The following is a 15,870-nucleotide window of genomic DNA, read 5'->3' on the forward strand; positions in this document are numbered from 1 at the left end:
TTTGATTTTCTCCTCTACCACATTTCTTAAAGGGTTTCTGTTTTGTATTCTATTGGAGCATCACCCCTGCTTTAGGTTGGTGACACCACTCTAAGGTCCTTAATTGTAGATGATGTTCATTTGTGTTATCTCTGCTGATAATGTTTTCCCTTATTCCTGTGAGATGGCGGTTGACGGAGATATTCATTTAATTGTCAACTATATTTTACATTTTCCTCCATTTTAGCTTTAATTTCATAATATTTCTTTGTCAATAGCAGTCATTTTGAAAGTCAAGACACTGAAACTAAATGATATGTTCTAGGAGATAGTGTCTTTGGGCATGGTGCTGCATACCTGTGATCCTAGCAATTTAGAGGCAGATGCAGGAGGATCACAAGTTTGAGGCCAGCCTTACCAATTTAGCAAGACTTAGTTGGTTTTTTTTTTTTTTTTTTTTTTTTTGCTGCTGTGACTTAAAGACCTGACAAGAACAATTTTAAAGGAGGAAAAGTTTATTTGGGGCTCAGAGGTCTCAGTCTATTGACAGCTGGCTCCATTCCTCTGGGCTCAAGGTTAGGCAGAACATCATGGTGGAAGAGTGTGGTGGAAGGAAGTACCTTTAAGACAACACACTGGGAAGCAGAGAGAGGGCTCAACAAGCACAAAATATAAACCCCAAAGGCACGTCCCCCCAGGGATCCACCTCCATTAGCCACACCCTACCTACCTACAGTTTCCACCCAGTTAATCCCATTAGGGGGTAAATTCAGGCCCTCACTGCCCAATCATTTCATCTCTGAAGACTCTTGCTTTGTCTCTCACAGGAGCTTTTGGGGGACATCTCATATCTAAACCATTACACTCTTATTTCAAAAAAGTAAAAACCAGGGTTGGGGGCTAAGGATCCAGCCCAGTGGTAGAGCCCCTGGGTTCGGTCCCCAGTATTTCAAAAGAGAAGTGTATTTGGATAATATCAGCAACAGAACTTTTGTTCCTGTGTGTGTACAGACACTGTACTCTGCTTTGGGTGCATGTTGTAAATTTATCTGAGCTGGTTGGATCCTTCATTGTTGGTGGCCATCAGTGGCTTCCAGTAGTAAGAGGTAGGTGAGAACTATTGATTTCTTCTCTCAATTTCTAGTTACTTAACTTGCTCCAAAGAGAGGAGAATAATGATAATTTCATAAGGCTTAGTGAGGATTAAGGGAATTCACATGTCATGGCAGCTAGGGTGTCTGTCACATGCTAGAGAATATGTCTTCTGCTGCTATTGTCGCTGAAAATATCATGCCATTCCATGGTAAGGTTTTGCAGTGAAAGCAAATCTCAGACCTGATTCACCACAAGTGCATTTATTAGGAGGCAAGGAGTTTTTAAAAAAAATCAGTTGTTTATCTTGTGTTGTGATCTTGAAGTCCTAACTGTCTTTTTAGGCTTCTAACAATTTCTTGCAGTAAAGATCCTTGGAATTCAGCTAACCTAATCTTGGTCAAGTAACAGATCCCCTAGTAAGAGCTGGACGCAGGACAAGCTCTGATTCCTACGCCCAAAGTGTAGTTCTGAAGTTATTGGCTCAATATTGACATATCCTTGCTCATAAGAGTGATAGCGCCTTTAAAATGTTTCTAACTGGTCCACACACTGCACCTTTCAACAAGGAATACTTTCTAACACCCACAATGCCAATTAGCCAAGCAGAAGTAGCTACCCTTCCTATGAGGTTTTGATTAGAGTCTTTCAAATGCTAACTAACCTCCCCTGGTGTGTATTTTTCTGATTAGTGTACTTCACATGTTAATTTACTGCCCCTAGGGTTTAGATTAAAACTAACCCATATTTTAATATTTCTGCATAAATTGAAGTATTTTACAGTGTAGACAATGTTATCTAATTCAATCCTTATAACAAGCCTGTGAAGCAGATTTTATTCTTATTCCAACTAGGGAAAAGTAGAAAAGAGAAAAATACTGAGAACATTTTATTTGACTTTTTTTATTGGAACATAACCAAAGTCTCCCAGTTAGTAAATGTCAAATCCATGATTCATCTCAAATCTATGCGATTCCAAAACCCATATTCTTAGTTATTCAAATTAGAAGTGATTATGTTAGCTGTAATTAGTTCTGGTACTTCAAACACTGACAATTTATGGAAAGACCTAAGTTATTGTTTAAAGCTATTTTCACTTTTAATGCTTCACACTTTGGGAAAATAAGACAGGAAGAGTCCTTGAGTTAGCATCCCATAGCCTTTCAAATAAGGTCATCAAGGAGTTGGAGAGGACAATAAAATTAGTCTCTGCCGGTCAGTGCTTCTGGTTATAAAGGATGTTGCACATGTGGGGATGAGCTGTGGATGTTTCTGTGTTTCCAGTTAGCGGGATACTGGGGTTTGGGAACTGAAGATAACCTCAGGTGTACGTTTGGGGCAGTTGCTTTGTACATTAAAGTTTAGCAGAACTGAGGGTTGCTCAGTGGTACAACCCTTGCCCAGCATGCATGAATCCCTGGGTTTACTCCCCAGCATGTACCCCCCCCCCATAAAAAAGCTTTAACAATAATAGAGAAATCGTCCCATAATCGTTACAGACATAAAACTATAGTCACATATGATATGCCTCTGGCCAATGTGGAACCCTGCTTTAGTTTGTGCACTTTTGTTTCTGTCTAGAATGTCGTGTCCTGAAATCATCTTATTCTCGCGCCTCAGCCGTTAAATATTCAGGATCCAAAAGCCCTGGGCCTTCTCGTCGCAGCAAATCACCAGCTTCAGGTACTTAATAGAAAAGTTGTGGATGCACAGAAGGGGCAGGTCATTCTCCTTCCGTTTTGTTTTTTTTTAATGTTCACGAGCTGGTAGTCTTTGCCAGGCTGTGTACAGCCAAGGGTCCAGAACAGCATATAGATAATATCTTAAAGTCCCAAAGTCAAATCTGTTTTCCAAAGTTGTAAGTCTCCTGAGAGAAGTGTTTTTGTTCTGACACATTTTCTCAAGAATAGCCTTATATATATATATATATCTTTTTCTGGTATTTATTTACATTTTGACCACAGTGTACTGCATTTTTAATTTTGTACTAAATAATTATGGATATTTATTTTCTTAACGTTCCTCTTATTACTGTAACACACCCAGATGCACACACAAATATGTTTACTTGATCAATCTCAGTGGTCTTTCCTTCATCCAGCCATGTGATAGTAACAAGACCATTGTTGGAAAGTTGTACTTGTTTAAGAATCAGACTTCTCTGTAATTAAGTTTCTTCCAGGTCTTAAGCCCATAGATGTCATAATTTGGACTGTTTTGGCATTTTTTAAACAATAAAAAATATCCATAAATATCTCATTAGATTGGTTCTTTGGGCTTGTTTATAGTAATTAAGAATAATTTTGCTTGTTTCACTTCCCACTAAGGGAAGAATCATGAAAAACTATTGAATGGGGGCGGGGTGGATGTAGCACAGGAGCAAATGGAATCAGTGGACCACCTTGAGCACCCAGCTCTGGAAGGCCTGGGCCTCCCCGCCCCCTGGGGCTCCCCCGCAGCACCTCCCTCACCTTCTTTGGGGCAGGCTGTTCACCCTTCTTTCATGTGCACCTTACACCTGCTGAATAACCGCTCTCTTGCTGTCTCCTCCTGCTTTGTGTACACTGCGTGTGTGCAGTCAGGAGGGGAGGCCACCACTCCAGTGCCTATTCTGCAGCCAAGTCCCCAGGTGAGCCACCATCACGATGGCTGTGTCGCTCTGCTGGGCTTCCGTTTCTGTCTTTGCTCCATTTCTGTTTCCTTTTGCTCCATTTCCATGAGTGTGTCTGGCCTCCTCCCGTGCGCATCTGGCAGCGTGAGATGCTTCACAGGGTGCAGGACGCTGTGGCCCCCTCTGTCCAGTGACAGCCAGTGATCACAGTGCCTCCTGCCTGTCTTTGTGTGGCTGGAATTCGGAGTGATGGAGGAGGCTCGGTCCCCTCAAGGGGCTCTGTTTCTAGTTAATTTTGGAATTTTTTTTGTTACTGAAATAGGCTGATGAGGTTTGTTGAAGATACAAAAGTTGCCATAGAAGCAATCGGACTTTTCTGTCCTCAACCCTGCCCCACTCCCCGCCACCAGGATTAAGCACTTAGGAATCATTAAAACCCTAGAGTTCAAAGTACTTGATAGTAACATTTGCCAGCAGAGTGGGACTGTGAGGTGTTTCCTGTGCACACAAGGAGGCAGTGCTGTGGTCTTTCTAGTTGTAAACCAATGATTTTCATAAAGTTACAGGCTCCACACACTCTGACAGCCGGCACCTTGAGTATTTTTACCAAAGATCTCTGTCATTCACCTTATATTAAATTGCATCAGGCTGTCTGTAAACTATCCTGAAACTCAGAAAGCTAATATGAAATTTGCATAAGTATGATGACCTCAGCAAGTAATATGGTAGATTTAGACTTAGTGTTAGATTCCTGGGTTTTGTTTTAGATGATATGTTTACAGATATTTATCACATCAGTATAATTAGAGAGAGTGGTCCAAGAATCAGATATAATTAATTCAGTTTTGTCCCCCCTGAGGTCCAAAGAGGAAAATTAACACACTGAACTACAAATGTCTCACTGCTGCATTTGCTTTGCAGACCTCATAACTGCATAAATGATTCTTTTCAACTTGAGTTTGGAATTCTTAAAAGCTGATTAAGGAACACTAACGTTCCAGGACATGAAATTTTCAAATGAATCTATATTTGGATAGAGGAGGCCTCAAACTCGTAGGTAAAAGTTGTGAGATTTTAAAATCACATTTCAGAGGGCAGGCGGTCTCAGATACCGATTCAGAGAGTGCACTCACTGCAGTCAGACGACCAAAAGCCCAAGTCATCCGCTGGCACTTCACTGGGATTCTGAAAGAAGCTGCTGCATTTAGCCCTGCAGTGCCTTCTCCCTGTTTTCCATCACCAAGAGGGAGAGGGCTTTGTGTTATTAGAGGCCACAGTGACGGGAGCAGTGTCGTTTGCTATTGCTGACCACTTTAGCTCTGGAATACCTGATGCTATTTAAAAAACTCCAGGGGAGCTGGGCACAGTGGTGTGCACCTATATGTCCCAGTGGCTTGGGAAGCTGAGGCTGGGGGATCATTTGAGGCCAGGAGTTGTAGGCCAGCCTGGACAAATTAGGTCTCATCCCCCATCCCCCCACCCCCCAGAAAGGAAAAGGACTAATTGGAATTTCAAACAGAGATAGTAGCTTTGTAAACATGATATTGGAACAGAAGTGCTGCTTCCAGTGAAATCTTCGATCCACTCCAGTCTTCAACAAAACCCTATCAAACCATCTAAAACAGTGTGTTATGAACACATGGATGTTAATGTGGACAACATAAATGGGTTAGCAGTTACCATAATTTAAGTCTTAAAAAATCCATGTTTTTGCTTGGGAATCTTTCATAGTCCATCAAGATAGAGAGTATTCCGAGCAAAGCAATAAACAACAAAGCCTCCCAAATTTCTCTTTACCTCATAAGTTGAAGGGAGGAGGATAAATTTTTGAGGAGAAAATCGGAAAGAGTGAGGAATAGGAGCATTGTGAAGATGCGGGCTGGCCTTGCCCACCTTTCAGCAGTGTACAAGGTACCAGTGATGGGAAGGGCACCACGTACCTGTGTCCAGAGCTCCATTGACCTCCCCCAGCTCTCAGGAGACTGTGAAAGTAACGGGATTAAGGACTCATTAGTGAATATTTCCAGGACCTTCCAAATGCTGTTGAAGACGGAGAGGGCTACATGTGACTAGTATCTTTTTAGGATGAGAATTATTTTGGGAAAGTATGTACATGTAGGTATGACATGGATTAAGTCCCTTGCAGTAAGTTTTGTTAAGAAATCATGCTTGCAGGGGCTGGGGTTGTAGCTCAGTGGTAGAGTGCTTGCCTAGCATTTGCGAGGCACGAGGTTTGATCCTTAGTACCACATAAAAATCAATAAAATGATGTCCAATTACAACTAAAAACATTTTTTAAAAAAAGGCTTAGGCACAGGTGGATTTTTAGAGAGATGTAATGTGCAAGAACTGGTTTTTAAAATTTTTCCTTTAGTCCCATTTCTATCACCATTTCAAGGAGGCCTTTGGTCCCAATGTGAAAGCTGATTAGGGACCGGTGACCTGTACAGTTTGTTATGTGGGATGAAGTTAAAATAGCTGGGCACAGTGGCTCGTGTTTGTCATCTCAGCTGCTCTGGAGGCTGAGGAAGGAGGATCACAAGATCAAGACCAGCCTCAGCAACTTACTGAGTTCCTGTCTTAAAAAAATAGATTAAAATATAAAAATAATAAAAATTAAAAGACCTGGGATGTTGCTAATGGTAGAGTGCTTGCCAGCATACCTGAGGCTCTAGGTTCAATCCCCAGCACTGGGGAAAAAAGTAAAATTCAGGCTCAGCTCACAGCAAGTTACTAGTTTATTACCTATAATAATCTCATTTTTTTATATGAATCCTCTTAATTTAGAAACTATTTTTTGGAGCAGTATTAGGTTAACCTGACACCAAAATCGAGCAGAAAATGCAGGTTACCTGTGTTTCTCCTGCCTCCAAACACACGGGACCTCCTCCATCATCAATCCCCACCATTTTTTTGGTGGGTGTGTTAGCACATGGTCATTGTCACCTGAGGTCTGAGGTTCACATTAAGGTTCACTCTTTTTGTGTGTGTGTGGTGCTGGGGATTGAACCCAGGGCCCTGTGCACGCGAGGCAAGCACTCTACCAACTGAGCTATATTCCCAGCCCTAAGGTTCACTCTTGATGTGCATTTTATACCCTGGGCACATTCATGATGGCCTGTATCCTCCATTATAAAATCATGAAGAAAATCCTTTGTGCTATACTTTTTAAAGGAAAATTTTAAAAGAACAGCAATTGAAATTGAGAAATATCAAGGGCTGATGTTTTCTTGTTGTTTTTATACATATATATTTTTGTTGTCACCCTCGGGATTGAACCCAGGGCCTCATGTATGCCAGGCAAGCACTATACTGCTGAGCCACATCCTCAGTCCATAACAAGGACTGTCAAATACTTTTCTTTAGTTGTAGACGGACATAATACTTTATTTTATTTATTTTTATGGGTGCTGAGAATCAAACCCACTGCCTCACACATGCTAGGCGAGTGCTCTACCGTTGAACTACAACCACAGCCCTGTTGAACACTTTTTTCCCCTCCTTTTCTTTTTGGAATACTGGGGATCAAATCCAGGGGCCATCTACCACTGTTCTACACACCCAGCCTTTTTAATTTGATTTTGAGACAAGTTGTCTAGATTGACCTCAAGCTTGCAATCCTCTTGCTTCAGCTTCTTGAATAGCTGGGATTATAGGTGTGCGCCTCCCACACCTGGCTAAATACTCTCAAATGTTTTCAATTGTGTGGTTACTTGTGTGGTACTCTTATTCTAAGTACCACATATATTTTTAAAGAAAATCTAGATAACTAAATGAATAGTTTAGAATTTAAAGAAATTGTAGTTTGGAAATTTAAAGATAACTGAAATAAATGTCACGTTTACTGAGTTTTTAAAATGAGCAATACAGTAAACAAATATGATTTCATAAACATGGATTCCTTGTTTATAGGTGATTTATCTCATCATAAATACTTCTTGATCCAGAATTTCTGCCTCTCCTCAGGATTGGTGCTCACTTTTTAAGTCAGCACTTACCTCTGCATTTGACTTTTAATACTTTTATCTAAAATAGTTTATTTCTATATTATATTTATTATCTAAAATAATAGTTGTCTCCTCCCACATGTTAAGAAAAGAAAGGTAGATGGATTTTTTTCTTTCCATAAACATCAATGGCAGTTTTCATCTACTTTGGGCAAAAGTTTTGGAGATTAATAATAAAAGATTGTAAATAGTCCTTAGGAAAAAAAAAATACGAGTTCTAGATGTTAACTATCAGCTTTGTGAAATCACTACACAAATAGATGGAGCTGGTATGATTAGGAATGAGCATGGATGGTATTGAAGGGTTTGGTCAGCATTCTGTAGAACAGAATCTGCAAATGAACCTTCCTTTGAAGACGGTGGTGGCCACACTCTTCCTAGCATAGGTTCTAAATTGAGATTTCTACCAATGAAGTATATGGAGGTTTGGAGGGACTGGATAGAAAATGAACAAGATTTGCTAAAAAAAAAATGGGGAAATGAAGCTGTGTATGAAAAAAAAAAAGAGAAGGCATTAGAAATAACTCGCCTCAATAAAAAGAAAGCTGAAGAATGTCTTTTATTTGCTTGAAGGCTGTAAGTAAATATTGCAAGGAAAACGACCCTTTCCATTAAGGATACACTGGGGTGTAGCCCAGTGGTAAAGGATGCATTTTGCATATGTAAAGGCCCTGGGTCCATCCCTAGCATCCCTTCCAAAAAAAAGGGAATATATTTGGAAAATGTGCTTGGGTTAGGGTGGAATTGTTTGGGGGAGCCCCGGAACTTCTTGGTCATTCAGGTTGGTAGGTACCCAGACAGAGGGGGATACTGGAGGTCATGGAAGGGCCCTCAAGGTAATCAATCCATTGCAGACGGAACTGCCCGTCATTTATCTTTTCTGGCAGGCGGGATATATGGATAAGTTGTCACACCTCCAATTCCATCATGTCTTATATATTTGTTTATATCCCTGCTGGAAAATTGTTATTGAAAATGATTCTAGTTTTACTTCTTGTCCTTTTTTTTCCCCTTTGTCTGTAATGCAATACAATACATTATTTTTGCTTTTTTGCTGAGTTGCTATCTGCTTTGAGCTGGTTGGAGCTGTATTGTGCATGTACTTAGTGCTTTTACAGGGTCTGATTGTTTTGGGTTTTGATGATTTCCATCTCCTTTGTTGTCTCATGGTCAGTTAATGGAACTCCCAGCAGCCAACTCTCTACTCCTAAATCTACGAAATCCTCCAGTTCTTCTCCAACTAGCCCAGGAAGTTTCAGAGGATTAAAGGTATGAAATAGAACATGTGGTATGCTTGTGTGATTTTGTTATATTTAAGGTGTGTAGTGTAATACTTTAATTTGTTTAGGGGTTTGAGTACAATAACAAGTTAAAAATGGAAGTTGGATTTGCAGCCAGGAAGATCTGGCTTTAAATGCTGTGTCCTGTTGTAATTTTGTTGAACTTCTCTCCACAGAAGTATTCTCCTCTCCAAAATGAGAATGCAAGCTTGTGGTTAGGGTTGAACAGAATGTGGTAAAATACAATTATTTTCCATTTATTGTTAAAATGATTTGCAATGGTAAAGCCTTGGAGAACATCATAATTCTTTTTTTAAAAAAATCTTATTTTTGAATAATGATTGCAATATGGCTACCATAATTTGACTTTATTGAAACCTAAAATAGAGTGAAATTCTGATATCTATACCCACAAGTGATAATGCAAAAAAAAAAAAATGTTCATTTTTGGTGAGAAACTTAGTCAACACTTAAGATTTATTTCTATGATGACCTAAAAATGTACAGAGCAACAACATAATAAGCAGGTTGTTAAGTAGGCAGTAAACTAAGAAGAAGAATGATGGGCCAAACTGAATTTGTGGAATTTTGTCAAGTTTAATTGTTGTTTAATAGATCCCAATAATTTATAAAATGTGCTGATAAAATAGCTCTAAATTATTGGGGTGAAACATTGGATGTTTCCCTATAGGAACAATCAGACTGTGTGGTAAAGTGCTCTAGAATACTGAAGTATACGCAAAGCCATGTTTGTGTGTGTAAATAACTTCAATTCCCTTGGTGTTTGGTTGATATCAGAGATACCATTATTAGGAATGCAGTCTCCAAAGTTGGTTTCCTAAGCACTTCAAATATGGTCCAAGATGTTTCCTGTTCTTTAAGGATGCTGAAGAATGTAAATGAAAGGGGTAAAGGCCCTTCACCCTCTGGCAGCCTGATGTCACCAGAGCACCTGTGGCTCCCCGTCTTCTGAAGGTCACCTTCTCTGCCTGTCAGTAGGGCTGGCTTGTGCTGCCCCGGGAACGCTGTGTATGTCCCCATGAACGTGAATGATGCTCACCTAAGATTCCCAGGGAAGTTGTTATATCATGAATGCAAAAAAGTGAGTGGCTCCTAGTGCCGGTCATTGTAAACCTGGACTGAGGCACTGTGAGCTTTCCAGTGAGCCACAGGCAGAAGTCATTCATGTTTCTCCCCTGGCAGGGTGTGATTTTGATCTAGGGCTGCATGTGTCCAACATGAGAGGCCCCATTGTCCTTGCTTACCTGGGTCTTGGCCACATTCCCCTTTTTTTTTATTACCCATTAGTTAATGGGCTAACATCTTCTTTCTCCATTCTCAACTGTAAGCCCAAGACTGTCCTTTTCTGCAGTTGCTACGAGGTCATTGGGTGCTACTTATTAACAGTCGGGACAGCGTCAGGACTGGACCGCTAACACTTTGAGAAGATGTACGAACACTGTGGCCCATGTGGCTCCACACATACACACACAGTCTCACGGGGGATCACAAACGTATATGGAGTGAAAATACATGGGAGTGTTTGAAACATGGTAACACAGGGTGTTATTGCTGAAACATCAAGAAAACACGGTTCTTCTCTGCTGAGAGTATCTTAATTTCTATAGTAACTCCAATATAGCACACAGGAAGTGCTCGGGATTAGTTATCGAGGACAGGAGAGAGTAAGATAGATCATTGGTTGATTAAGGGAAGTATCATTACTGGTCAGGATTGAAAATGAGATTATAAGTGAAATAAAGAGTAGTGGTCTTTCCATGACACCACCCCCCCTTGCTTTCCCACTGTGAGCTGTGACACCTCCTCTGGGTTTTCTTTTTCTCATCTGTTAAGTAAGGATGATTGATTTAAAAAAAAAAACAAACAAAACCTTAAAACATGAGGATTATAGTTGTCAAAAAGGGGGGGCCCAAAAGCGAAGAAGCTGGGGACTCTATTCCTTTTCCTCACTTAGAATCACCAAATTTACCTTCAGTATTAGACTGTGTGAGTCTGCCGCACGGAGCCCTCGGCCACAGTGCCAGACGCCTCCAGACAATGAAATTCCGTTTCGTCGCACATCTCAACAATCTCTGTATTTTCACTGACATGAAAACTTCCAAGAAAAAAGAAAAAGAAAAAATTTACTTAAAAAAGAAAACCTCTTCAAGCAGATCTAGATAGTCTAGTTACTTTTCTATACCCAACGCCCTAATTCTGGTGTCCTTGTGACATCACTCACATCTGCCCGTGTTGGCATTATTTTTTCTTTTCAGGGACATTACAAATGGAAAATTACAGATGATGATCGTGTGTGAGGCCCGTGCTTCCCCCTTCCTCTTCATTTACAGTCGCCTATTAAGATCAATTAAGGGGGAGCTGACAGAGGAGGCCTGTTTCTCAGGGGCAGGAACTATTTATCCTCGTGAGATGCTGTGATGGTTTGGGGGATAGATAATCTTTTTTTGTCCAAAGAACCAGAGAGTTTACAAAAGCCGGCAAAGCAAGCCAGGCTTAGTGGGCAGGCGTGGATTCTCGTGTCTTTGTCTTTGGGGACACAGTTTTGGGTAGAGGTTTTTATTATTTATTATTTATTTAACTATGTGAGTGTTACTCTCTAGGAATTAAGTAAGGTAATATCAAAGGTAAGCAGAATTTGATGTTCCATCACGATTTCCCCACTTTGTATGAATTTCTGATAGCTTTGTATTTTGGTGGAGACATTGAACAAAAAAATGAAAATAAGGTGGTGTGATGTTTACTCTCTGATCACATTATTATGCCACTTTTGTTTGCTCATTGAAAAAAGATAGAAAGCAGCCACCCTCTCTCTAGAAGGTACTCATTTTTTTTTTTTTTTTAATAATACTATGTTTGTGAAGAAGACAACTCTGCCCCATCCATGTGCAGTTAAAGATCATGTTCTTTGAGGGGTTGGACCAAAGCCAGTAGAGGAAGTAAAGCTTCAAATTGGGAATGGTTTTTTTTTTTTTTTTTTTAACAGAATGTGGGAGTCTTAAAAAAATAGGATGGTGACCAAGTATTTAATATTCTTTAAAACTAAAACTAAAAGGTGTCAGGATAACTGAGAGTTAGTTGTACATCTGTGTTAGTCAGCCTTCTGTTTCGGTGACAAAATGCCAGAGGCAATCAACATATAAAGTGAAAAGGTATGTTTGGGCTCACAGTTTTGGAGTTTTCAGTTCATGATCTGTTGGCCTGATGGCTATGGGGTCTGTGACAAGGCAGTGCATTGTGACAAGAGCATGTGGGAAAGCAAAATTGCTCACCTCAGGAACAGGAAGCAGAAAAGAAGGGACCAGAGTCCCCTGTGAAGGTACACCCCCAGTGACCTGAGAACTTCTCACTAGACTCTGCCTCCTAAAGGCTCCACCACCTCCCAGCAGCACTTCCCTGGAGAGCAGCCCTTTACCACATGAGCCTTTTAGGGGCACTTAATAGCCAAACCATAGCAACCCCAATTATAATTACTTTGGCCTTGCCTTAGTAGTGTTAAAGGAAAAAATGAGTGCGCCTGACTTTTGTTAAAGACGGTAAGGCAGGCAGTGGTGGTTGGAGGTCCTGCAGGGAGAGAGACTGGACTCAACCCCTCCTCCAGCAAGGACAAGTGGGATTTATATCAAGGGAACAAGGTGGGGGCATGGGATAGATTACTAAGAGGAAGCCTCAAAGGAAAAGGGTTTCTGGCTAGACTGACTTGATAGCATTCTTGGTAAATGCAGGCCAGGGAGTTATATGAAGGTCAGATATCAGGGTGGGAGGTTTCCCCTAAACTGACTTCGCAGGATTTTTTTTTTTTTTAATATTTTTAGTTGTTGATGGACACAATATCTTTGTTTTATTTATTTTATTTTTCTGTGGTGGTTAAGATCGAACCCAGTGCCTCACACCTGCTAGGCAAGTACTCTACTCCAGCCCTGGCCTGTAACTTTTCATCTTCCTGCCTCATCCTCCTGGGTGCTGGGACTGCAGGTGGGAGCCACCGTGCCGGTTTAGCAGGATTCTTGCTAAGAATGAATTCTGCAAGGACAGGGTAGTCCAAGGCAAGGCCTGTGCAAGCAGGAAACGCAAAGGAGCAGCAACAAAGTTTTGGTCAAAGGAGAGTCTTTGACACTAGTACTTAAAGCCATAGAATGTGAAAATTGGAAGCATTCTCAGACCTTTGAGTCCTCATTTTACAGAGATGTGGGATGACTTCTTCAAGGTCTTTGGGACTGGCTGGGGTCTCTGCACTTTCCCGTGTCTCTGGTGGGCCTGCTTCATGGCTCTCCTAGGAGAAGCTGGTGATATGCCCTGTGAGTCCTCCAGGAGAGTCCCTGCAGAGGGGTGGCTCACTGCTGAGTCCCTGGGTTCACACAGCTGCTCTGCATAAGAGAAGGATGAGAGACTAAATGAAAAGGGAACAGGAGGGGAGGGTTGGGGAAGGAGGGAGGAAATCCTGGGGTGGGGAGAGGCTGGATGGAGGGAGATGGAGAGATAGGGAGAGAGAGCTTATTGGCAGCTCTTCTTGGTGGGGAAGTGCTTGCTGATAGCATCTAATGGAAGCTTGCAAAGTGAACTACTCTATACCATTTGCCCAGCATTTTCACTTAACCCTATAAAACATTCCTAAAATGACAAAATTCACAAAGGTGAAGGTTACAGATTTTTTTCTTTGTAAGCCAGGGATGGGGCTGAGTATTGTCAAGATCGGCACAGGCTAGAAACGCACATAGTGTGGTCCAGGTCCATCCAGCGCATCGGGTACGTAAATATGGGGCGATATTATACGGCAGGCTTGTGACGGAAGCCACCCTGTTAGCACAGTAGTATAACTGGGATTTGAAAGTGGAATCCGTGCTTGTGAGCATTCCCAGTCCAAGGACACCGTGAAAAAGCAAGGCCAGCCTGTTAAACAGATGATTGCAAACATGGTCAGAACAAAAACTTACAAAATGAGTTATTAAAGGGTAGGGTCACCCAGCAGCTCCCAGTGAAGCCTCTACCCTAGAACGACTCCCTAGGTATTAGGTGTGGGCTTTTGTTTGGACTTTTTTCCTGAAGGGCCAGGTAGTTACCTGGGGAGGAAGCATTCTGCAGGTCAGACGGGAGTCTCTTCCACTGCCGTGGCTCAGGCTGCCTCCCACAGTCCAGCATGTGGCGAGCCCGAGGCCTGAGCAGTGAGGCTACTTCATGCCAAGTTGCACTCTAAGGGTGCACAGCTCCTGGGGACTCTTATTTTTATTTTGTCCTCATTTAACTATTAAAAATTTCTGTGAATGTTCCAACCTGCCCTAGTTAAGCTAAGGACAAAAATGGATTCTAGTATTATATAGATCATAATGCACCAATAAAAAAAATTGGAAGTATTTTTAAAGGATTGTTGTAATAATAAACTGACAAATTATGTTCCACCCTGAAGTTAAAAAAACAAAACAAAAAAACTGCTAAGGGCAGCCAAGACAAAAAGCCTTTGGTTCATGTAGATGAGAGGATTAAGGTAGAACTGGTGCCCCCTAGTGTTCGGCTCTGGAGGCCTCAAGGTGAATGCCCAGGGCCCCCTGGCGCTCAGCTGTCTGCCTCCTCTGGAGGCAAAACACAGGATGGTGTGGTGGTTAGAAGCAAGGGCCCTGAGGTCAGTGCCTGGGTCCGGTCCTGGCTTGGCCACTCACTGTGTGATCTTGGGCAAGTCATGTCGTGTGCCCTTATGTGTGAACAGGACCCACTGCACAGATGGGAGCTTGGTTGAATACAGAGAAAGCACTCAGAATAGCTCCTTATTCTTACCCTAAACCCTGGGTTTTTCAGGCTGTTTCCACACAAAGGAAGCCTCACTTCCACAAAGATTAGCGTGCAGTAATGTCTGGGAAGGAAAGTAATTGTGAGAGAAGTCAGTCTCTGGATTTTTTTTTTCTTTTGTTATCTTATGTATTTTATGTATTTAGAAAGGTGAATGTGCTAAGCCTTCAGGCATCCAGAGTAGCCTTCCCAGAGGCCAGGAAGCTGCAGACCGCAGACCCAGGGGTCTCGTTGAAAATACAGATTCCAGGCCACTACTGGCCAGGTTCTCTGTGAAGCAGACTCAGAGATAGAGTTTAAGGGTCAGTGGGTTTATTAGGAAGTGCTTCTGGGAACCGCACTGAGGAAGGGGAGAACAGGAGGCAGGGTGGGGCCGAGTCCTCTGCTCTGCTCTTACTGACCTCCTTCCCAACTCTACCCTTTGTCCCTGCCTTCCTGCCCTCTCCGCGTACTCCAAACCTGTTACTGACTTATAAATGATTCCATTAGAAACAGGGTATATCCAAACTTAGCGGCTGAACACAGTATTCACATTCATCTTCTCACGCGGTTGTTGGGAGTCAGGAATTCCAGAGCAGTTGAGCTGGGTGGTTCTGGACCAAGCTTTTTCGTGAGGTTACGGTCACAGTGCAGAACAGGGCCACCGTGGCCCGAAGGCTTGACTGGGAACGGAGGCTCTGCTTCCAGGGCCGCTCCTTCACTTGCTGAAGGTTGGAGCCGGCTCTGGGCAGGACGACGCCTTGGTTCCTGACCACAGGGGCCCCCCCCCCCGAAGTTGGCTTGAGTATCCTCAGAACATGGCAACCCACTGTGTCCCCTGAACCAAATGATGAGAGAGAGTGAGAGTAATGGAGAAGCTCTGGTTTCTGTGACCTAGCTTTGGAGGCCTTAATGTCCCGGGAGTCACATGACATCAGCCAATTCATGACCTAAGTGTGTGAAAATCGGGTGAGGTGTGGGGGTGCCATCTGGGAGTCTGGCTGCCACACCAGCCTTCTTCCATTTACACCTACCAGCCACCCCAAACCTCTGCCTTGGGCGGTCCCTGCCCCCCACCTGTCCTCCCAACTTCCTGTCTATCCTCCTCCTCTTTGAAGGATGT

At 42.3% G+C, this 15,870-nt stretch overlaps 1 protein-coding gene across 5 annotated transcripts in view; it reads left to right on the top strand.

Annotated features, from left to right (window-relative positions):
* Positions 1–15,870, top strand: part of Dclk2 (doublecortin like kinase 2) — a 150,226-nt gene that overhangs the window by 91,214 nt on the left and 43,142 nt on the right. For 3 of the 5 annotated variants that reach the window (XM_026384688.2, XM_077803182.1, XM_026384689.2), the window contains exons 4-5: positions 2,653–2,754; positions 8,864–8,958. In XM_026384688.2, coding sequence (XP_026240473.2) covers positions 2,653–2,754; positions 8,864–8,958 — 197 coding nt within the window. Of the gene's footprint in view, positions 1–2,652; positions 2,755–3,649; positions 3,701–8,863; positions 8,959–15,870 lie in introns of all 5 variants that reach the window. The other 2 variants (XM_026384687.2, XM_026384690.2) reach the window with 1 other exon arrangement.

This window comes from Urocitellus parryii, chromosome 10 (genome assembly GCF_045843805.1).
Source record: "Urocitellus parryii isolate mUroPar1 chromosome 10, mUroPar1.hap1, whole genome shotgun sequence".
Classification (NCBI taxonomy): domain Eukaryota; kingdom Metazoa; phylum Chordata; class Mammalia; order Rodentia; family Sciuridae; genus Urocitellus; species Urocitellus parryii.